The sequence below is a fragment of the Sprattus sprattus genome (assembly GCF_963457725.1).
Source record: "Sprattus sprattus genome assembly, chromosome: 3".
NCBI classification, from domain to species: Eukaryota; Metazoa; Chordata; class Actinopteri; order Clupeiformes; family Clupeidae; genus Sprattus; species Sprattus sprattus.
Window position 1 is genome coordinate 40,620,618 of NC_137922.1, and position 24,795 is coordinate 40,645,412.

The 24,795-nt window shown below is 47.7% G+C and overlaps 1 protein-coding gene across 3 annotated transcripts in view; it reads left to right on the top strand.

Annotated features, from left to right (window-relative positions):
* The window catches only part of LOC308362148 (thyroid hormone receptor alpha), a 130,367-nt gene that overhangs the window by 98,989 nt on the left and 6,583 nt on the right, over positions 1–24,795 (top strand). For 2 of the 3 annotated variants that reach the window (XM_080834683.1, XM_080834684.1), the window contains 4 exons: positions 13,219–13,307; positions 16,675–16,778; positions 17,622–17,769; positions 19,872–20,077. In XM_080834683.1, the coding sequence (XP_080690809.1) occupies positions 13,219–13,307; positions 16,675–16,778; positions 17,622–17,769; positions 19,872–20,077 (547 nt within the window). The remainder of the gene's footprint in view (positions 1–13,218; positions 13,308–16,674; positions 16,779–17,621; positions 17,770–19,871; positions 20,078–24,795) is intronic. The other variant, XM_080834685.1, reaches the window with a different exon arrangement.

Here is a 24,795-nt window from a genome sequence, read left to right on the forward strand (position 1 = left end):
GGAGGAATGACATCATAGGGCAGTCGTGTCGCCTCATTTCAAGCCGGAACACAGCAGCGGACAGAGCGCACATGTGCCACAGCTATGCGTCAGATCTCCGAAGCGATGACTCCGTCCAAGGCACGGTTTTTGATCTAAGCTCGCCGTCGGCAGATTGCTTGTAAAATTGAACATGACATTCCCTTGTGTCAGCCCCTGCTCTCTCTCTGTCCCTGTCTATGCCTCCCTCGCTTGCTCGCTCACACTCTTTCACTCCATCCCTCCTTCTTTCTCCCCTCTTTCTCCTTCTCCCTTGTGCTGGTGCATTGGGAGTCGGAGACTTATTGCGAATGCGTATGGCTCTGCATTATTCATAGTTAGCCGCAGCCCCTGCACTCTGCTGTATAGAGCATATGTGCACTAAAGAGCAGGGCTCTCTGGAATCAGGCCCCAAGCCCCCCACTGAGCATCAGCTGACACAGACACACAGACACAGACACACACATGCACACACACTCACACACAAACACACACACACACAAACACACACACAAACACACACACACACACACACACACACAAACACACACACACACACACACACACACACACACACACACACACAATCCAACATGAACCAGTGAACACCCACCCACTCACACACACAAATTCATACACTCATACACCCATACACAGAGGCGGACTTATCATTAGGCACTGGTAGGCAATAGCCTTAGGTCCCAAGCTGCCAAGGGCCCCATAAAACTCCTCATAAGAACATCTTTTAAACATCCATTGACTGAAATAGCTCATGATAACAATGAATGTCTCAGAATGACTAACACAAGCAATGACAATATACTGTACATAACATGTCCTCTTCCCATAGCCAGTGTTAATGTTGTATACTTAATTTTTGTGGAGACGGCCCCTGTACAGGTGTGGAGGAGGGCCCGGCCCTTGTTCTCGCCTTGAATGACTAAATCCACCCCTTCTCATACACACAACCGCGCCCACACAAACACACACACACACACACACACACACACACACACACACACGTACTTAAACCCATGTACCCACATGAACTTATTTATGAGACCACACACACAAATACATGCCAGATGCACACATACACACCTACACTGAATGTGTTTTGCAACACTCAATTGATGGCTATAATCAGTGCACCTGTATTGCAACTTTTTTGCATAACCAAACCACTCTAGGATTTGCATTGCCACTGATGCTTTGACAGAAAGCATTTCTTGTGAGGCCAGTAATGAGTGTGTGGAAACGTGGGACTAAATATTGAACACCTAATAGCTGAATGCTGTTCTTTCATTCGGTTCTAGCATTCAATAAATTAAGCTAATTAAGCTTTTTAATTTGCTGTCTTTAAATTAAATTGATTATGAATTCCCCTTAATTGTTCAACAAATTACTCCTTTAAAGCGCCCATCATTTGCCAAGGAAAGTCGAAGAACATATACAAGCAAAACAGAACCAAACAAAGAAGTGTGTAATTAAATTGTAATTAAGTTGTTCCCAAACCTTTCATGGCAGGCCCCCCTTTGACCATGAAAAAAAACAGATTGGTTATCGGCTACTTCTACTGAAAGAGCACTGCCTCGCAAAATTTGACCAGTAGCTCCATAATAATAATAATAATAATAATTTGACCATGTTCTCATAACAATTTTCACGTGAGCAACGATACAGCAGATGTTATCACTGGCATGATATTTTGCATTCTTCATAGAACAGCTGAGGGCCATTGGTGATAAACCAGGCGCTGGTTACACATATCATTGATACATGGTGCAGAGGAATAGCAGTCTAAATACAATCACATGTTTGGTGAAAACAAGAGAGCTCTCTCAACCCTGAATGTGCTAATGTTGCTAGTTCTGGCTTAAAATAATCAGCAGGCAAAGATTTTGTATATCCCTGATTAGCCTAAACAAGTTGTTATGCACACTTGGTAGGCACACTGGTTATGCACACTTGTTATGCACACTTGTTATGCTTAATATACACGTAGGCCACACGCAGGTTGCAATGACTACGTGCATTTATTTAAAAATCAATAAGGAATGTAAAGAACATCAAAAAAGTAGCCCCAGTCAGTGTCTAGGGGTGTCAGAAAAACAGGAAAACAAAAAGCCAAATGCCTTCGGAGAGGAAGGGAGAGCTAGAGAGGAGACCAGCCCTGCCAGTCAGGACCACATCCACCACACCTGTGCAGCAGTTCACCTACTGCAGAGAGAGAGAGAAAGAGAGACAGAGCACACCTGTGCAGCAGTTCACCTCCTGCAGAGAGAGAGAAAGAGAGACAGAGCTCACCTGTGCAGCAGTTCACCTACTGCAGAGAGAGAGAGCACACCTGTGCAGCAGTTCACCTACTGCAGAGAGAGAGAAAGAGAGACAGAGCACACCTGTGCAGCAGTTCACCTACTGCAGAGAGAGAGAAAGAGAGACAGAGCACACCTGTGCAGCAGTTCACCTACTGCAGAGAGAGAGAAAGAGAGAGAGAGCACACCTGTGCAGCAGTTCACCTACTGCAGAGAGAGAGAGAGAGAGCACACCTGTGCAGCAGTTCACCTACTGCAGAGAGAGAGAGAGAGCACACCTGTGCAGCAGTTCACCTACTGCAGAGAGAGAGAGAGAGCACACCTGTGCAGCAGTTCACCTACTGCAGAGAGAGAGAGAGAGAGCACACCTGTGCAGCAGTTCACCTACTGCAGAGAGAGAGAGAGAGCACACCTGTGCAGCAGTTCACCTACTGCAGAGAGAGAGAGAGAGAGAGCACACCTGTGCAGCAGTTCACCTACTGCAGAGAGAGAGAGAGAGCACACCTGTGCAGCAGTTCACCTACTGCAGAGAGAGAGACAGAGCACACCTGTGCAGCAGTTCACCTACTGCAGAGAGAGAGAAAGAGAGACAGAGCACACCTGTGCAGCAGTTCACCTACTGCAGAGAGAGAGAGAGAGAGCACACCTGTGCAGCAGTTCACCTACTGCAGAGAGAGAGAGAGAGGGAGACAGAGCACAGGCTCACAAGGTGGGTAGGCCAGATAGGGCCATAACAAAGTGCACAAAATCGGGCACTGAATCATCCATGACCCCAAGATAGACAATTTTTTAAGCATAATGCAGTCTGCCCTCTAATGTTCAAAAAAAGTCAGAACACTGCCATCACTTTGGTCAATTTAAAATGTGTGTCCGTGTGTAAAATGTGCGTGTGGGCTTTGCGTGTGTGTCTATGTATGTGTGTGTTTTTTGTGTGAGTGCTTTGTGTGTGTGTATGTGTGTGTGTGTGTGTGTGTGTGTGTGTGTGTGTGTGTGTGTGTGTGTGTGTGTGTGTGTGTGTGTGTGTTGTGTGTGTGTGTGTGCGTCCATGTGTGTGTAGACGGTCCTTGGGCCATTGCTTTATTTAGACATTCTCTTGTTGCTCTTCCACATCATTGCCACAGTCAGCCAGCCCTCCTCTCTCCATCCCCTTTCTCTCTCCCTCCCTTCTTCCTCACTCCCCCCCGTCTCTCTCTCTCTCCCTCCCCTCTCTCTTTCTCCCTCCCCTATTTCTTTCTCCCTCCCCTCTCTCTCTCCCTACCTCTCCCTCCTTCCCCCGTCTCCATCTCTCTCTCTCTCTCTCTCTCTCATATTCTCTCTCATCTCCATCCATCAACTCTGCTCTGCTCATTTTTCATCTTCTCTCTCCTCTGCTCCACCCCTTCCTCTCCGCTTACGTCTTGTTCCTTTTCGTCTCCTTCATCTCATTTTCACTAATCTTCTTATCTTTCTTCTCATCTCCCTATCCCCCCCTCTCTCATCTTCTGCACTCTCTCTCTCTCTCTCTCTCTCTCTCCCTCTCTTTCTCTCTCTTTCTCTCTCTCTTCCTCTCCTGCTGTCTTGAGGACTGCTGAACCCAGAGCATCTATCCTCAGCTCCCCCTTTTAGCGCATCCTCCTGGGGACTCTCCACTTTAAAAGGGGACAGTAACATCCAAAACACACACACACACACACACACACACACAAACACACACACACATGCAGGGAGAGAGTCAAATTCAGCACACAAATGCCTACACACACGCAGTCACGTGCTAAACAAACACATGCACACATGACAGTTCTAATAACCAACACCATTTGCCCAAACCCCCCCCCCCCCCCCCCCCCCCAACACCCGCTCATATGCATACACACTCTCACGCGCACACACACACACACACACACACACACACACACACACACACATCCGTTAACATTCTCTAATAGGAACAAGCACCCCACCCCACACTTACACTCACACACACACACACACACACACACACACACACACACACACACACACACACACACACACACACACACACACACACACACACACACACACACACACACACACACACACACACACACACACACACACACCGCCACACACACACACACACACAGACAAATCCATTAACAGGCTCTCTATAATGCTCTGTGTGTTGTTGTTGGCACTTCATTTAGGTACACATGCCCCATGGAGGTCTCTTTGAAAGAAGAGTGGCCCCTGCTGCCAGCGGCCGATGACTAAGGCCCAGCGCGGCTCTCTCCGACGGCTCCACTTTCCCATCCTAATGCATGATTAATGAGCAGTGTGCCAAGCTAATGTGCAGCAGACCTGCATGTGAATCTGCTCATTCTGGGCCAACAGGGGGCGAAGAGGCCAGAGCGCACAAAAACAGAACGTCCCCATGATGACTGGAAATGTGTGTGTGTGTGTGTGTGTGTGTGTGTGTGTGTGTGTGTGTGTGTGTGTGTGTGTGTGTGTGTGTGTGTGTGTGTGTGTGTGTGTGTGTATGAGTGTGTGTGAGTGGGTGTGTTTGTGTATATATGTGTGTGTGTATATATGTCATGGCGTACGTGAGATTCAGTGTTTAGCGTGGAATTGGATTATTGTATACAGAAAATAGTGCAGGCCCAAAAGAAACATTTTATATACAGTACGTATATATATGGTTGTGTGTGTTAGGGTTTAGTGTATTCCCAGGAACGCAGTGCTAAATGCATCTGAAGTACTCCCACAGGCCGGTCATAAGGGCATAAATAAAAGCCTGGGCTGAGAGCTCCTCTGGGATGGACGCTCAGAGATTCAAGATTCAATTCAAGTGTTTTATTTTAGATGGACACCTGTCAGTGGATTAGCAGCAATGTAGCCTCTCAGAGTAGATCTGTGTGCTTATGTGTATGGATGTGTGATGTGTATGTTTTGATATGTGTGTGTGTGTGTGTGTGTGTGTGTGTGTGTGTGTGTGTGTGTGTGTGTGTGTGTGTGTGTGTGTGTGTGTGTGTGTGTGTGTGTGTATGTGTGTGTTTGTGTATATATGTGTGTGTGTGTGTGTATATATGTGTTTGTGTGTGTGTGTGTGTGTGTGTGTGTATATATGTGTGTGTGTATATATGTGTGTGTGGGTGTGCCATGCTAGTTGTGAGCTGCAGTCCAGCTGCTTGAGTGAGGTTGGTGCGCGCTCCACATGCTAATCCCTGTGGTTTCTGCCTCTCACTCAGTGCTTCTTCTGACATCTGACTGCTCCACCTCACTGCCCTCCAACATAGCTGCCTCTACATACTGTATACCCCCGCCCTACAGTCAGTAGACACATCACCACACAAAAATACTCTTTACTTACATAGTCTATGGAGGGTGTGTTTGGGTTAAATGGGCTCTTTTACTTAACTGGCTGGTTTAAAGTCACAGGGGCCAAATCTATGGTGGTTTGACAAATATGTGGGCATTTTTTCATTCATTGTGATAGTATTTGCCTTTATCACCTGATACATTTCACAATCCAGCCCCGGTTATTTAGTGCTCTTTAGAGCCTCACCATTGTCACGGCAACAGCAGTAAATTTAATTAAAATGAATTTGACTTATCTTATCAGTTCTGAATGTCGATAAGAAGGTTGGAATAAAATGGTCGCTCAAACATACGCGCACAGAACCAGATACCAGTCTGTGTGAGTGTGTGTATGTGTTATCACAGTTTTTCTCTTCAAATCAGAAAGCAAACACTCGCCATAATCTCGCCACATTCAGTATGTATAGATTTTATGAATTAGGCATTCATGCCACAGCCCTTACTCTTTGGACTCTTTAGCTCTTCAAATTGAAGCTCTTCCAGGACTCGGGGCCTTGCCAAACCCATTTATATATGTATTTCTCTATGTCGAGCTTAAAAAGCTTAACCATGCAGATGCATGTCATATATGTCAATACCCAGACTGAGCGCAGTTAGTAGCGCTTTCCTGCTATGAAGCAGTGGCCCGGCTGCCTGTGTCTGCCCACAGGGGTCCTTATAGAGCACATAAGCCTGTCCTCCATCCCCGCTGCTGCGCCGTATGTGGCCGTGGCGGTCAATGAGATATCGGCCCCCGCCGACAGCGCTGACAGCCTGACCTCCTGGCTGGGCCATGGGCACTCCAAAGCATGGAGCAGTGGGCGTTCGTGGATTTAAGAGAGCGGGGAGAGAGAGAGTGTGGTTTGTGTGTGTGTGTGTGTGTGTGTGTGTGTGTGTGTGTGTGTGTGTGTGTGTGTGTGTGTGTGTGTGTGTGTGTGTGTGTGTGTGTGTGTGTGTGTGTGTGTGTGTGTGTGTGTGTGTGTGTGTGTGTGTGTGTGTGTGTGTGTGTGTGTGTGTGTGTGTGTGTGTCTGCGTCCCTGCGAGTTAAACAAGAGGCGGAGAGGGAGCCAGGCGAGCTCGAAACAGGGTTAAGGAGTGGCCTCTTGTGGTGGATGTGTGTGACTGTGTGAGCATGATGGAAGTGGAGAAGCGAAGAGTGAGAGAGGAGAGAGTGGGAGGAGAGAGATAGAGGGAGGAAGAGAGAGGGAGAGTGGGGGGAGAGAGAGAGAGGAGAGAGAGAGGGAGAGAGAGAGAGAGAGAAGTGAGTGACACCCTGCTTTTGTGTACAGTCATGTGACTCAACAAATTGATGCTGAAAACTCTCTTTCCTGCTCCTACTGAACACTCATTTTTAAATCCCTCAGTCTCTCCCTTTCATTTCCCCCCTATTTCCTACTGTCTCTTTCTATCTTTCTTCATTCTCCCTCTCTATCCCTATTTCTCTCCTCCTCTCTCTCTCTCTCCCTCCCTCCCTGTCTCTCTGTGAGGATGCAGTGGTTAAAGTCACACCTGGGTTCTGCCAGCTCAGATTTAGAGCAGTGCTAAAATAAGACTTCCAAATAAACACAGAACTCTCGCAGTAAATCAGAGGAAAGCTCAGAGAGAAGAGAGGCCAGCAGGAGGAAGGAGAGACAGAAATGACACAGAAGGAAATATATCACCCTCTGGACGGACTGTTGATAATAACTTTTTAATCTGCTCTATTACAATAATTTCATTACTAATACAGCAACTACTACTGTTGCTGCTACTACTGCTGCTATGACTGCTTTTCCTACAACTACTCCCTCTAATACTACTGCTGCACCCACTAGCCTACTTGTACTAATAATAGTTATATTATTAAGAAGAAGGAGTAGTAATAGTTATTACATTAATTATTAAACTATTTATTTTTGGGTTCATAGCTCAATAGGTGGTCAGCTCACGAACCCCTCAGTAAAAGAGCTCCACACTTACGAGCACCGATGTGCAGGTGGTCTCAGCATGGGGGAATCATTTGAATGGGTGAGTGTTCTATTCATTAGCATAAGCTGCTAATTCAGCAGAATACTTAATGTTAGCACATACCGACGAGACTATGGGACTTCTGTGACAAAAACAATAATAAAAGTACCATGATGTTACTACATAGTGATATAGTTTATGGTTAAAAAGCTATGTAATCATAACCCCGTGTGATTGTATTCAGCCATCAAACACGTAAAACCTTTATTCACCTAACCACCAACAAAACTTTTCAATACTGATTGAGTGCCCATCATCAGAGTCCGTTGTTGACTCAACACATGTTGACTGGCAAAAGTAACAACTAGATGTACTATGTACTATGTAATGCATGAAAATGTTCTAAATAGTTACAGAGATACATACATGTATATTTACTGTCCACTCATTTTATTGACAAGGGTCTTAAGTACGCTGTAGACGACAACTATAAATCCAGAATACCATTTGCAACTCTTTGCATTCATCCATGCTGTCCGTGAGAGGGAAAGAAGACTCCTCACAGAGAGATGAGTAGAGTGTGAGAGAGGAGAGAGGCCCGGTCTGCTAGAGAGGATATTCCCCCCAGTGCTGGTCTAGTAATTGGGTTTTAATTATCCCAACTAGCTTCTTAAAAAGTTCTGATCTTATTTGCTGTGGTTTATTATTAGAAATGTTGTGTTCAAAAATATCCCAGTAGCTGTGTGTTTGTGTGTGTGTATGTTACAAACTCAGCTCTAGTCCTCTCTCTCCTGCCAGCAGCTTAGAAATACACAGACTCCCACGTGTGGGCACTCTCGCGCACATATACAAATACACACGCGCACAGCAACACACACACACACACACACACAAACACACTCGGCATAAATGGACAGAGCTCTGCCAACCAATCAAACGAGAGAGGCAGGATTAGGAGAGGGACGCAGATGAGTGGAGAGAAGAGATAGACTGACAGAGTGAGATAGAGAGAAACCGGCAGGAAAGGGATTCTTAGAAAATCTACAAGTGAGAAAGACAGAGTAGTCCAAAGAGGATTTGAGTAGAGAGGGTGAACGAGAGAGAAAGAGAGAGAGAGAAGCAGACACAGGGGGTGACAGAAAGAGGGGAGGGGAGGAGAGCCAAAGAGAGTCAGAGAGAGAGAGAGAGCGCTCTTATGCAAGAGGGAGCAGGCACTGCTGAACCCAGTTAGAGTGTTTACTGTGCAGTCGGTAGATGCACGAGTGAGTGAGTCAGGCTTCAGAGGAGCTGCTACCATTGACCATGCACATCCTGCATTCCCAATGCATCATCAGGTCAGGAAAAAACACCTCTCTTTTCTCGCACTGTCTGTTTGCGTCCATGCTTGCCTGGCTCATCTGACAGGTTTCTATTCTTCTATCTCTCCCCCCTGTCTCTGTCGTCTCTTTCTCTCTTTGACTCCCGAAAACGCGGACTTAAAAGCTGGTAAAACCTCAGATGTTGCTGTTTTTTTTTACCGGGGGCTTCCCAAACAACGGCGGATTGTCAGTCTGACGTCTTTGATGTTGAGCTGTTCGTTTTTGGGGTGAGAGAAAGATGCACTCCGCACCGCTTGGCTTTGATCATGCTATCGCATTAGTGTCAAAACCCTATCAATTATGCATGTTTACGGAGTTGGGGCGAGTAGTGTTGTTTTTGGTGATGTCATGTGAATGGTAGCTTTAGTTCCATGTAAGGGGAAGATCCAACACGGCGACCACCCTCCTTCCCCCACATCTAGTTCGAACTTGTTTTAAATTTGCCAACAAAATGTCTGTGCCGGCACCCGCTGCCCCAGCCCTCAAGAAAACTGTACTGGGCTCTTCGGCTGTCTGCCCACAAGCCCAGTAGTCTTCCCTAATGGCAAAGACGTGTAGCCCTTCCATTTGGTCGAGTAATAATTGATGTTATTTTAAAAGAAACGCGGCTGCTGCTGCCTCAGAGATGTTTTTTTTTTTTTGCTTTCATACATTTTTTTGTGTGGTGGTGGATGTGTTCTTTTTCTTATTTTGCCCGCCGGTGCCTTTTCTTTGACTAGCCGGGCGTCTTTTTTTAGCGCTTGGTCATGGGTGCGCACACAGTGGCCGCCTCGAGGTGGGCCAGCCCGGCAGCAGCAGCAGCAGCAGACACAGGAGGAGGAGGAGGAGAAGCCACCGCTAGTAGGACTCTAATCTCTTAATCTGACTGACTTTGGCCGTGATGCAAACCCTCTCTTTCATTAGACGGGCGCTTCAGCGTTGATTACCTAAAGCCAGGGTGAAAGTCGACGGCCGTCTGCTACGTTGCCTGTCAGGAAGGAAAGATAAAAAGAGAGCGACAGCTATAGAGAGAAAAGTGCAGGGAAGTTATTTTCCTCTCTCTTTGGGTGCCCTTGGTCAGTGCCTGATGGTCCCGAGGAGGCGATGTGGGGATGATGCGATTTGGGATTTGAGCACGTGTCCATGTGTTAGCACGCGCATCTGTGCACATGCGTGCACATCTGCCTCTCTTGGGGACATGCCCTGGCGCGGACATCCATGGCTGTCAGCTTGATTGGCAGCTTCATCATTCAGGCCCCGAGCAACACAGGGGACCGGTACAAAGTTGGAGCCTGCTGATAAGATTGACATTTACCTCTGGCTGGCCACACACACACACACACTCACACACACACACTCTCTCTCAGAGGCGGAAAGACAGCGCAGATGGAGGAGGATGACGCAAATTAGGGGCGTCCTTTTTTAGTGTGAGACTCAGCCCTCTATGTTGCAGCTGAAGGTCTCAGCATCCCATTATAAATTTAGGGAGCACTCACAGATTCTCTATGATGCCGTCTCAGAATGAGGCTCTCCGCCCAAACAGCATCCTCATGCATGTGATAAGAGGACCAACATCCTTAATCAGTAGCAGTCAGAGTGAGAAAGACTTCTTAGAATGAAACAGTAGTTCTTGTACTTGTTCTTGTCTGCACAACAAGACTCTGCTGTCCTCCTCCCTCTCCTCAACAACAGTAACTTTATTCGTGTGCAAGCTCTGTTCTGTTTTTCTTCCCTGTCCTCCTCCTCCTCCTCCCCCCCTCTTTCTTCTTGGCCTGGCACAGATCACATGAATCTGATTAGGACATCATTGCAAGCCCTTATCAAATCCTCACTGTGATTCAATAAGGCCAATTGAACACATCCTACTCAAGGGGGTGTGGGGGGCTGTGGGTTGGGACACAGAGCTGAAATAAAGAATCCCAGAAGTTTTATTGGTCTGACGGATGCCCTCCACTCTCGGCACTTTTAACTTCTCTCTCTTCAAGACTCTTTACATTTTATAGCTCATGTCATTTGCAAGATCATAAAGTTAACTACAAAATGCCTTTTTTTAAACTTATGTTCCTGTTCATCATGTGACCATCAGGGCTCCAGGCCTTGATCAAACGGTTGCGTATTCGACTGTATTTTGAGAGAGTACGGGTTATAATTTCACGTGGTCGCATCCGTGAGAGTGCATGATGATCATTAGGCTGTGTCGGTGGCCCTCCGGCCCGGGTGCTGCGTTCATGGTTGAAAGTAGAGTTTGTTATTCGCTGGCTCAGTCAGTCTCTCCCTACCTGCACTTTCATTATCAGGTACATACACATACAGTACACACGCTGATGATGAAACGTTCCATTTCGCTGTCACCGTGTTCCAAAGATGAAGCAGACTACTTTTTATTAATTTTTAAACTAAATTAAGGACACAGAGGAGGAGGCTGATGTAGATGGAGAGGTCCAGACTCAGACACAACTGATGATGAGGGTGCAGTAGCAGGCAGGGAGAAGAAAAGTGCTTCTTTCAGCCCCTATGGCTAACGCAGCACTCATGGTTGCGGTACAAGGTGAATGCTATGCTGATGTATTGTAGGCCCGGACATCGCACGCAAATCTAAACTTGTTGTGGGGTCACATTTTAGGCTTGAAACTTTGAAGTTGCACCACGACAGGAAGTAACCAAAAACCAGCAGGGACCGATACATCCCCACTTCTTTTCAGCAGTTAAATGAGAGTAATCGCTCAACAGCCAGAATATATATTCTGTTCTATTGCAATATTTTGCAACATACATGCCACATGCAGGGTCATTGATTAATACCATGCTGAACCAAAAACATAATGTACTCAGAAAGTGTGTACTCGACTGTAAATAGAGTTGTATATATATATAGTGTGTGTATAGTAAAGAGAGAGTATGTTGACGATATATAGACCTCTATATGCAGTCTTTGGTAGCAGCAGTGCTACCAGTGGAAAACTACATCTGGAGCCCAGCCATCTCTTTTGGTGTTGCATTGTTGCATTCTGTGTGTTTGCTGAACACTCTCTGTGTAGTTCTTTGTTTTGGTGTGTTTTTAAGTTGTGCTAGCATAATGCTTTTTGTGGGTGAACAGCAGGCTGTACAGTCACCATTAGCGGTGGAGCAGAGACTAGCATGACGTTTTTTGGGGTTAACATTAAGCTGTGAGGGGTTACCGCTAGCGGTGGAGTGGGGGAGATTTTTGGGGTGTACCGTAGTCAGTGGCATTAACGACGGAGGAGGCTAGTTAGATTTTTTGGGGGGTGAACAGTACTCTGCGGAGAGTCACCATTAGCGTCGGAGAAGAGGAGGCATTTTTGGGGTTCACCGTAGGCAGTGGGGAGTTAGCGTTTGCGGCAGAGTAGAGTAGTCTAGCATTAGGCTTTTTGGGGTGAAGAGTAGGCAGAGGGGTGTTAGCGTCAGTGGCGGAGCAGAGAGGAGGAGGCGGGTGAGCAGCAGCCCTGTGAGGCGTTATTAGGGCAGGCTGGGTTACATAAGAAGCCACAGTTCCCAGAGGAGCTGTCTACTGGCAGAGAGGCCTTTTCAGAGGTTGGCAGAGTGGAAAGGGGAGTGAGTGAGTGAGTGAGTGAGTGAGTGAGTGAGTGAGCATCCAGGCTACGATTCAGTGTCGGAATTACAGGACCTGGCTTCACTCTCTCTCTCTTTCTCTCTCTCTTTCTCTTCCAATCCTTTTTTGTCTCACTCCGCCTTTATTCTCATCTCTCTTACTGTCTCTCTTTCCCTTGATCGCTTTTGTATTCTCTTTCTTCTGTGTCTTTCATCCCCCCCTCTCCTTCTATTCTCTCCCAGTTTCTCTCTCTCTCTCTCTCTCTCTCTCTCTCTCTCACACACACACACACACACACACAAAACCCATCCCCCTTCCTTTTTCTCTCACTTCACTCGCTCTTTCTCTCTCCGGCTCGTGTTTTTTTTCCTCTCTATGTTCCTTTTCCGAGTCTTGTTTGCTTGTTTCCTCTGCCCTTGCAAATGGAAGTGACAGGGTTGTCATGTCGACGAGGCTCTCGCTAAGTGCCGAGGCAGTGAAGGGCGAGGCGAGGCAGCGCCGTGCCTCTGCAGGGGCCTCAACGGCAGCCAGTCAGCCCAGAGACAGCAGGCACCCCGGCCTCATGCATACAAATGCTTCAGCGAGTCTGCTTAGGACCATACACTAACGTCAACACTCATCTCGCTCTTATTCTCTCTTTCTCTCTCTCTTGCTCTTGTTCTTTCTCTCTCTTTCTCTCTTTCTCTCTCTCTTGTGCTGTCTCTTCATGCAGGTGGCTCGATGGCCCGAAAAGGAAGAGAAAGAATAGTCAATGTTCGATGAAGAGCATGTCCGGTAAGAAGCTTGCAGATGCCAGTTTGGGTAAGTCTTTGTGTCCGTTCGTATCTTTGTCTGTGTTAATTCTTATGTCTGTGAGGTGCGTGTGTTTGTACGTGTGTGGTGGTGTGTGTAGAGGAGAGTCTGTGTGTACATGTATGTATGACCATACGCGCCTGTGTGTGTATTACTCCATGCATAAGTCTAAGCACGTGTGAGTGGATTAGACACCTATGAAGCCTGTGTCAGCCCTCTGCCCCTGTGTGCACCAGGGAGCCCCTGCTCCTCTCAGATAGCCCACTCAGGTGATACCCACGGCTCTCTCTCCAGCCAGACTGGCCTCACCCCACTGGAGCGATATGCAGCCCACACTATCTGCAGCCTCAGATTACCCCACCTGGCCCCATCCACCTCTCTCACTCCCCTTACACCGCCCCCCCCCCCCCCCCCCCCCCCGCTCTCTCTTTCTCCATCTCTGTCTTCTGCTGGGAAGGCCGCCTGTTGGTACCAGGCCTGAAATTGTGAGGGTTTGCCCTGTCAGGTTTCCATCCTGAATATCTCTGTCCACAAAGATAGGGAGTGAGGGAGAGGGGTGGAGGGTGGAGAGGGAGAAAGAGAGGGAAGAGAGTATGTGAGTGAGGGAGGGCAGGGGGGAGAAAGAGAGGAAAGAGAGTGTGATAGAGGGAGGGCAGGGGGAGGTGAGAGCACTGAAGCCAATACTTTCAGATGTCACCTGTCCTGCTATGCACATTAGCCCACAGCAAGTACCCCCCCACTTTTTTTTTTATTTTGCTTGGAGATTTGTCAGTTAAGAATGAAGTTATGAATGGCATCCAGGAGACAGCACACGCCCGCTTTTGAAGCCAAAGAAAATACCTGTGATTGTCATGTTTGTTTTGAGGCAGCTGGTAGAACCGTTAGGAAGTGCATGAGCTGGAGGTGTTAGCCTGTGTGTGGGAGATTGCATCTACGCGTCTGTGTGTGTGTCTGTGCGCACCCTATAGCTGTGTGTGTGCCCGTCTGTGCCACGAATGGAAATATTATTCCATGTCTGCTCCCCCTCTCGTGGGTGCAGCTCTCCTTAGCAGCAGGGATGATGTCATAATGCACTGCTCCGGAACCCCTCTGTGATTGGGTCAGCGCAGAGCATACCGAGCTTGTCATTGGCTGGCCTTGCAGCAGGAGTGATGTGAGCTGACAGTTGTGGTCAGGGGTCCATTGGGATGGGAAGTAAAAGCCATCTCGGGTTAAGGCAGCTTTCAAGCGCACTTTTAGGCCAGAGGGTACACTCCCTGTGGGGGTAGAGGATGAGCTGCGAGTCTCGCCCGGAGAAGAGGAGGGGGGGATGAGCAGGAGAGAAAAGTACAAAGGGCACCAATCCACTACAGGTCCACAAAGAAGATGGATTTCTTTGTGAATGAATGGACAGAAATATTTGTAAATTGATTGATGGAACAGTTGGGTAAGGGAGATTGATGGAATGGAAGGTTTCCATAATGCTTGGGATTTCCTAAATCTTTCCAGTGAAATATTTCACTGTGACTAGATGGATACATATTTGGCCGTGTAGACACACAGAAGGATTGCTGTTAAAGGAGCAACTGATTGAAAGAGATAAACAGATACAGACAGCGGGAGAGAAAGAGAGGAGGCCATGACAGAGCATGTCTGTGTTCCCGTGCTGGAGGGACGCCGGGGCCTTGCCAGGCTGTGGCTCAGCATGCTCTGTGGCACTATTCAATTTTATTGTGTTGGCTTGGGGGGGCGCCAGTGCCAATCGGAGAGGACTGGCAGACGCCCCACACAGACCCTGATGCTGCAGCCTGTGCCCGCGCTTCTTCTCACATTTCAGCTGAGAGATCCCTGTGTGCCCCCCCCCTCCCCTGTCTGCCTCTCCACTCCAATCTCCCACCCACCCCATCCCCTATCACCCAACCAACCCCCACATCTCCACATTGGCTGCAGAGCACCAGCACAGATCAGTCAACAGACTGGGAGAGAGAGTGAGAGAGAGAGAGAGAGAGAGAGAGAGAGAGAGAGAGAAAGAGAAAGAGAAAGAGGAGCCCAGCCAAGCCCCGAACCCACCGCTCCAGCCCTCTGTCAGATATGTTTAAGCACTCTCTTCCCTCTCTCTCTCTCCCCCCATACCACCAGGCTGCACAAAGGAAAACAACCATTTGGCAGCAGCAGCTGAAAACTGCTAGTGTGTATGTGTGTGTGTGTGTTTGTGAAAAAGAGAGAGAAAGTTTAGGAAACTTTGGCAATGTAGCATTACTCCAGGCCTCCCACTGCCATTTCCTATGTGTGTGTGTGTGTGTGTGTGTGTGTGTGTGTGTGTATGTGTGTGTGTGTTTGTGTGTGTGTGTGTGTGTGTGTGTGTGTGTGTGTGTGTGTGGTGTGTGTGTGTGTGTGTGTGTGGTGTGTGTGTCTGTGGGTGTGGGTGTGTGAGTGAGTGAGTGTGAGTGTCTGCGTGTTCATTTGCATTTAACCGCCCTCATTCGCCATACGCTGAGTGTTTTTATGGCCGTGTGGAAAGTCAGGGGCGACGCAGGCTGTCCTGTGAGAGATAGAGGGAGGGTCTGTGAGGTTTTGACAGTGGGGTGGACAGATGAGTTATCATTGTCTTTCTCTTTCTCTCTGTCACTCACTCTATCTCTCTCTCTTTGCCACTCTTTTGCTCTCTCTCCCAGTCCAGTTACACTGCAGTTTTAGCGGCGGGGATGATGACCAGAGAGTGAGAGAGATAGATAGAGAGAAAGAGAGAGAGAGAGTTGAATTACTGCAAACCTGTGGAAGAAAGAGCTCACAGGACTCACACTGTGTGTGTGTGTGTGTGTGTGTGTGTGCGCGCGCGCACGTGTGTGTGTGTGTGTGTGTGCGTGCGCCCGTGTGTGTCTGTGTGTGGGTGTGTGTCTGTGTGTGCGTGTGTGTCTGTGTGTGTGTGTGTGTGTGTGTGTGTGTGTGTGTGTGCGTGTGTGTAGTAACCAGCTCCGACGCACACATTCATTCCTGTTCATTTGTGGAGTGGCATCTGCTTCAATGTGTACATGATGAGCAGCATGTGCTTCATATTATGCCAATAGACAGAATATCTCTTCATTATTCAGGTGTGTGTTTTATGCAGAAATGTAAAGTAAGATTGGATCAGATAGTGTTGTTCAAGGATATGCCTGACAAAGAGTGGAATAGTAATTGTAAGTAAGGAAGTGTGTGTGTGTATGTGTGTGTGTGTGTCTCTGGTTGAAAGAGAAATAGTATTTTAAGTATTTAAGGAGTGTGTGAAGGTTGTAGTAAAGAGAGAAGAGAGTACATGTACATTTCCGTGTTTGCATACTTATTTACACAAAGAGTGAGTGTATGTCCATGTTGTCCATGTTGTGCGAGTGTATGTCTTACTCTCCTTGATCTGCAGCAGGCTACATCCCGAGTTACCTGGAGAAGGATGAGCCCTGTGTGGTGTGTGGAGACAAGGCCACTGGCTACCACTACCGCTGCATCACCTGCGAGGGCTGCAAGGTGAGAGCACATACAAACAACAAACACACACACACACACACACACTCCCTCTCTCCCTCTTTTCCTCTCTCTCTCTCTCTTATGCTCTTTAAAGGGGAACATGCCCACACACAGATACACCCTTGGACACAATCAAAGACATGCAGACATACTTTCAGATGCATTTGCCCACACACTCACCTACAGACAGCACTCCAAACATCTCTGTACACCAACCCACACACATACTGTACACACACATACACACATTTAGTGCACCCAGAGGCCTTCTTCAGACACACCGCTTGTCAGGGCCCTCTGCCAGTCACACATTGCCGTGAGGCATGGCATGCCATCACTGCTGCAAGCCAAACAAAAGGTACTGACAGCACCGCATCACTCTTTCATTCTCCCCCCCTCCCTCCCTCCTCTATTTATCTCTCTGCTCTGTGCTGTCGCTCTGCCTGTCTCTGAGTCACGGCGTGACACGTCTGCTCATGCTGTCATTCTCTCTCTCCTCCTCCGCAGCCCTCTTTATCCTCCTATTTTTAGATGGGGACAAAAATAAGGCAAGGATGGAAAGACAAAATAATGCTGCATTACATGTGCAGGAATGAAACAAACTATTCTCCCTCCCTCTCTCTCTCTCTCCCTCTCTCTTTTCTTCTCTCACTCTCTCTTTCTCTCTCTCTCTCTTCCTCTCCCTCTCTCGCTCTCCCTCTCTCTTTCTTCCACTTTCCCGTCCATCTGTCTCTTCCTCTCGCTTTATTTTTTCTTCCATCTGTCCGTCTGTTTTCCTCTCTCTCTCTCTCTCTCTCTCTCTTTTCTCCTCTTCCATCTGTCTTTCTCTGTCTCTTTTTCCAGGGATTCTTCCGACGCACCATCCAAAAGAACCTCCACCCCGCCTACTCCTGCAAGTACGATGGCTGCTGCATCATCGACAAGATCACCCGCAACCAGTGCCAGCTGTGCCGCTTCAAGAAGTGTATCGCTGTGGGCATGGCAATGGACTGTGAGTGACCCTCACAACCACAAGCACACATGCACACACACACACACACACACACACACACACACACACACACACACACACACACACACAAAAACCTACACACAAACAGCCACCCAACAACACACACAAATAGCCCAACACACACACTCACACATTCACTCAGTGCTTTGATTCACTCAGATTTACAAAATGCTGGCTGTGCCCCCGTATGTTCCATAGTTCAGAAACCAAACAGCTTGTACACTCATTTTTAGTACATTTGAATGTTGCCACCAAAGGCTTTGAGGCATTAAGGCAGGCTCATGGAAGGGCCTACGCAGCTTTGCAGAGATCTTCTTCTCTGCCGCTCAGTCAACCTCAGTCTTTAGTCGATCCGTGACTCTTATTCAAGTAGGAAATATAAATTAGCTATCGAGCTTTGCTCTTTTGTGAACTTCACTGAGGCTTCTTCAGTGTTGAATCCATTCTGATATTCCAGTCAGCGTATGGCCTCTGGTATGGCTCTCTCTACCTCTGTCACCAGACGGCTAAGCTGTGGAGGATGAATAGAAAATATTTATAGACGTATACAGAAGTTGGGCTTGGAATGTTTTGACATATGTCACTGAAACATGAGGTAATCTTGTTTGAGAAATATGATCGTAGAAACAAGTTGTATTTGTTCTTCATAAAAGATCAAATGAAAACAGTTTCTGATTAAGGACTCCACAGTCTCTCTCTCTCTCTCTCTCTCTCTCTCTGTCTCTTTCTCTCTCTCTCTCTCTCTTTCTCTCTCTCTCTCTCCCTCTCTGTCTGTCTCTCTGAACATTCCCGCAGGCTGATGGGGCATGTTAATGCAAAACACTCACCCACACTGTACGAGTGGACATATGTCTCACACATGGAATCTTCAAAAACCCTCCAATACACACACACACGCGCAGAGAGAGAGAGAGAGAGAGAAGAGAGAGAGAGAGAGAGAGAGAGAGAGAGAGAGAGAGAGAGAGAGAGACTGTGGAGTCCTTAATCAGAAACTGTTTTCATTTGATATTTTATGAAGAACAAATACAACTTGTTTCTACGATCATATTTCTCAAACTAAATTACCTCATGTTTCAGTAACATATGTCAAACACAGAATCTCTTAGAAAAAAAACCTCATCTCTCTTGCATGCCCTGTTATCCTCGCACTCTCATCTCTCTGTCCCGTCCACCATGTCCGGACTCTTTGTTCCTGGTCTTGTCATCTCTTTCCTCGTTTTATGCTGTGCTTCGCCTGTCTTTTCAGGCCCTCTTTATTGTTCCCCTGCTCTGTCCCCGTTTATGTCGGACACGTTTAGTGCTCCAACCTCCCTTGTCTTCTAAAGTCCCAGCTTCATGTAGCCTCTCGTCTCATAAAAATGTCATCTCTCTCTCTCTCTCTCTCCCTCTCTCTCTCTCTCTCTCTCTCTCTCTCTCTCTCTCTCTCTCTCTCTCTCTCTCTCTCTTTCTCTCTCTGCCTCCTTGTTAACTACAGTGTCTGTGTCTCCTGTCAAAGTCAAATTGAGACAGGCGTACATTAGCATGTCATGCTTTTCTCGAATCGCTAAATCACTCAGCTGCAATTTCACAAAAGAATGAAATGAAGTGAGAGATAATGACGGAGAGATACTCATCCACTTTTTCCGAGTGGTTCGGGCTGTCATTTGTTGCTCCATGAATCAATAATGACGACCTTCATGAACTGCTTTGTCCTGTCCGTGGGTTTATTCGTTTCATGTTGTAGGATTTTAGATTGCATAGTATCCTATGGTGAAATGGGTGAAAATAGTGAATGCTTGTAATAATATCTCCCCCTCTCTCTCACACCCCTATCCCACTCTGTTTCTCTCTCAATTCTAATCAATTCAGATTCGATGTTTCAAGTCGAGGTAGTTTCATCAGCAGGACTGTTCACATACAGCGAGTTACAGTAGAATCGAAATTATATTATAAAAAAATTATAGCGTTAGTAAAATGTATCAAAAGTTTTTCACATATTGAAACTATTGGATGAAAATGAAAATGGATTTTACATTTATTTGTCCCTCCCTCTCTCTCTTTCTCTCTCTCTTTCTCTCTCTCTCTCTCTCTTTCTCCGTTAGTGGTGCTGGATGAGGCCAAGCGCGTGGCCAAGCGCCGGCTGATCGAGGAGAACCGTGAGCGGCGGAAGAAGGAGGAGATGGTAAAGACGCTGCAGAACCGGCCCGAGCCCACCAGCTCCGAGTGGGAGCTCATCCGGATGGTGACGGAGGCCCACCGCCACACCAACGCCCAGGGCTCGCACTGGAAGCAGAAGCGCAAGTTCCTGGTGAGCAGCACGCCTTTATCTCTCCCAGAACGAGTCCGTCGTCTCTCTCTTATGTGGTTCCACTCTTCCTCTCAGTTTTATGTTTGTTTATTTCTATCTCCCTGGTCCTCTCTCTCCCCTTCGGCCTTTCCTTCCTTTCATTCGTGTTCTACTCCTTTGTTCTGTTCTTTTCGGTCTGCCTCTTTTTTTTGCTTTTCTTATTCTATCATTCTATATGTGCTTAGTGGTCCGCCACTGGCTTCTAACCTCAAAATACTAGAAGTGAACTCAGTTCTATCTGTCTGTCTATTCTGTCATAAACTTGCATACAAACACACACATATGCACACTGTTACATACATACACATGAGAACATTATATTTTGTTTATTTCTTTGTTTAATTGATAACTGGGACCTGTTGCGTTGTATGTCTACAGCTGACGGTCCCTCAGTAGGCGTTGGTGTAGATATTGTGTGAGCTATCGATAGTGTTGCTGCAACAGGAGTTGAGAAGTACAAGTACAGTGTTAAGGTTTTCTTGAAAGGAGTGTTTTTCTCAGGCCTGATCACCCTAGACGTAGGTGGATTAGCTTGGCGCCATGGCCAGCAGGTTTTCGTGTTCGTGTTTTCTCTTTCCGTTTTAAGCCAGCTAATCACCTGTAGCCACATCGTGAGAAGTCGCTCACGCGCCATTGCGTTTACATGAACCACACAGGGACACCGAAAGTAGGGAGCACCAGCCAGTATTTTATGAGAAAGGATCAATGTACCAAAAAAGGACTGAATAAACTAAACTGAACAAAACCCCAAAGCTGCTTGGGCTCTCAGTGCGTGGCAAGACTTTGGAGGGAGAGAAGGAGGGCTTCAGCTCTGTTTGATTTGTTTTCTTTTGTTACACACACATTACGGCCCTACTTTCTGGCATTTGAGTGTATCTTCCGTTGAACGAGCTGGGAAGTAGCTTGGTACGTGACAGCACACACACTCATCTGATTATCTGAGTCATAGCAGGTACGGCTTTAAATCCTGCCCCTCAGTCTCAGAATGTCAACACCTGGTGTGTGTGTGTTTGTGTGTGTCACTCTCTCTTTCTGTCACTCTCTCAGTCTGTCTGTGTGTGTGTGTGTGTGTGTGTGTGTGTGTGTGCCAGCAGAAGATTATAAGGTGCTTATGTGTTCAGTGGGTTGCAACATGTGCTTGAGCTCTGATTCCAAACCCCCTCCCTCCCCACCCCACCTGTCTCAACAACCAATCACACGGAAACAAAATGAAAAACCTGGCGACGTCACATCAGTCTGGACAGATGACAGATGTCAGTCAGGGTCATCACAGGCGCTGGTTGCCAGGAGACAGGCTCAGTGTATGAGATAAAAGGGGAGTGTCTGAGAGCATTTTTTGACTGCTTGTGCAGAAACATCAGACTGCAGGTCAAACTGATCAGTCACCTCACCTCACGAAAGGGCATGGCTTGAGTGAAGATGAGGGAAGAAAAGAAAAGAGGGATAGAAGGAGAAAGAAGGAATGAGAGAAGTGCTCTCCCTTTCTGTTTTTCTGTGCCCAGCTCTCTGTCTCCCTCAACCTCGTTCTCTCTCTCTCTCTCTCTCTTTCTCTCTCTCTCTCTCTATCTCTCTCTCTGGATAGGATCTGTTTTGTGTAAACCGCCCAATCCCACACATTCATCCCCCACACTCTGTGACCTTTCACCCAGTTGTCAGTGCGGTTAGCGCTGCTGGCTCACATTGGCCTTTGTGTGGTGCCCTGTGAGACACACTCACAGACATTAAGGACACGCACACACACAGACAGGTGTGGATACACTAGGGAGACAAGCCAGGTGGGTGTTAGGAACTCTCTCTGTCTCTTTGTCATTCACACACACACACACACACACACACACACACACACACACACACACACACACACACACAAACAGACACAGAGAGAAAGTGATAGAGAGAGATGCACTCACTCTCTTACTGTTTTCCTCTTCTTTCTCTCAGACTTCAAAATGCTTTCTTCTGGCATATGCCGTATGAAACAGCGTAAGTCCAGACGTATAGTTGGACAGGACTATAAAAGAGTTATGCAGCAGGTTATTAGTCAGTCTGTAGCACCGTGCAGCTCCATGACAGAGTCGTCCCCCCCAGACGAAGGCGTCCCTGTATTTCACAGCCTGCCGCTCCGCTCTCTGTGGCTCCCCCCACAAAACCACAGTCAATTTGCTCTGCACAGCCCCGTTACCGTTACGAGGGGGCACCGCAGGCCTGGCCAGCCCATGGCCCCTTCTGCACCCGCTGACCTCCATCAGCCAGACCAAAAAGAGATGAGGAGAGAGAGAGAGAGGGAGAGGAAACTAACCGCCTACCAGTTTCCAGTGCCTCCAACCTATAAAACGCCTCATAAAGAACTCCAACCTATATAACCTTTACAGCTAATTCCTATAAAACCAGTCCCATGGTGGTTTGTGGTGCTTTTGGTGGGAGAGAGGGAGAGGGATGGAGGGAGAGGGGAGGGGGGGGGGGTATGGCCCTCATGCTGCCAGCGTGCCCTCTGCTGCTCACAAGGGCCTTGTGTGTCCAGCAGTGGCATGAGGAGGTTTCTAGGGGCTACTAGTGGCTAAAGGGCTCGGGGCTCCGAAGCAGTTTAGTGCTGTGGTCATTTTTACAACTTTGTGGCAGAGAGAGGGGGGAGGGAGGAATGGATGGAGAGAGAGAGAGACTCAGTCAAGTCAGTAGGCCTATAGACAGATGGGAGCGGAGTGGCTGTGCCGAGGCCTTGGACTGTCAGTAAAAAGAGACTGCAAGAAGTCAAGACCAGCAGAGAGAAGGCCCGTGCCAACTTGTTAAAACACTTGCAAGCACTAAAGTGAGAAACGAGAGGGAATGAGCAAGAGTGAGAATGGAAGGGGAGCTCTTGAGATGGAGATTGAGATTGAGATTGATAGCTCAATGAGAGACAGAGCTGGAGATAGATGGCCATATGAGCCTATTAAAAGCCCCGCTCCAAACATGATGAGCATTTAAGAGATGAAGCTGCACTCACAGCACCAGCAGACTGTAGGCTCAGGCTGTGCACATGCACACAGTTCTTTATACACACGCACGCACGCACGCACGCACGCACGCACGCACGCACGCACGCACACACGCACGCACACACACACACACACACACACACACAAACACACACACACACACACACACACACACACACACAATTAATGCTCTGAAGCACACACTGCAGGGTGTCCAATTTTATACCCATACCCACACACCCCTCGCTCAACACACTGAATTGAATGATGGTGTTCCAAGAGAGCTGGAGCTCATGGCAAGTAGATCTGTGACTGTCAGAGAAGAACCACAAAGTATATTTTTGGGCCCTGTCAGGTTGCCAGCTATCCCCATATTGATCAAATCGGCTCAGTTGACTGACCTGGCATGGCCTTCATCCCCTTCGTCTGTCTCCCGGCATCCAGGGCCAAATGATTGCTTTTAGAAAGCAAAACCAACAGATCCTTGTTCTCCCAGCCAGCCAGTCAATACCCCACACAGATTTCTTTCTTGTTTGTCTGTGGAAAACAAAAGCTCTCTTGTTTTTTTCCCTCCTTCTCCCCTCTCTCCTCTCTTCTCCTCTCCTCTCCTCTCATCTCCTCTCCGTAATCGATGCCCTGCCCCTGTTGTTGTTGTCCTTCATCGGTCAAACAGAGGCGTGTGTAAAACTTGAGGGAGTGGGAGGGAAGAGTTGGGAGAGGTCAGGGGAGGGGAGAGAGACGGAGGGAGAGTGTGTGTGAGAGGCGAGTGGTGACCAGCACACAAACACACACACACACACACACACACACACAGACACACACACACACACACACACACACACACACACACACACACACACACAGAAACACACACACACACACACACACACACACACACACACACACACACACAGACACACACACACACACACACACACACACACACATAAACACACACACACACACACACACACACACACACACACACACACAGAACACACACACACACACACACACACACACACACACACACACACACACACACAGACACACATAAACACACACACACACACACACACACACACACACACACACACACACACACACACACACACACACACACACACACACACACCCAGCCCCTCCTGGCAATTTCCCCTTGATCAGTCAAGCCTGCCAGGAGAGGTCCGCTGCTGATTGCAGGAGTGGAGAGGGCCGCTTGAGCCCGCTGGGTTTTTAATCAAAGTAAGAGGCTGAGCATTGATTTGAGTCCTGCTATGACCCCCAGACCCCCCAACCCCTACTCCACCCCACTGCACCTCCCCACCCTCTGCCCAGACTCCTTCACCTGTGGAACTTAGTCACAAGTCCTCTGTAGTCTCCCAGAGCACGTGTTTTTTTCTCTCTCTCTCTCTCTCCCCCTCTTACGGCTGTCTTGTCACCTTCTCAGGAGTTTATTTATGAATTTAATCCATCTGTTTGTTTGTGGTGTCAGGTGTGAGCCTTTTAAAAGTCTTGATGTTCATTGGCGCAAAGTTAATTATAGAAAAGTGTGCCAATAAGGGTATTTTAAAAGTTGGAGGTCTCTCACATATACAAAAAAGATTCCCATTTCTTTTTCTCTCACTGCACATTCACTTTCTCAGATCATTTACTACTTCCACGCTTCCTCTCTGTCTCCCTATGACGTGCATCCCTCCTCTG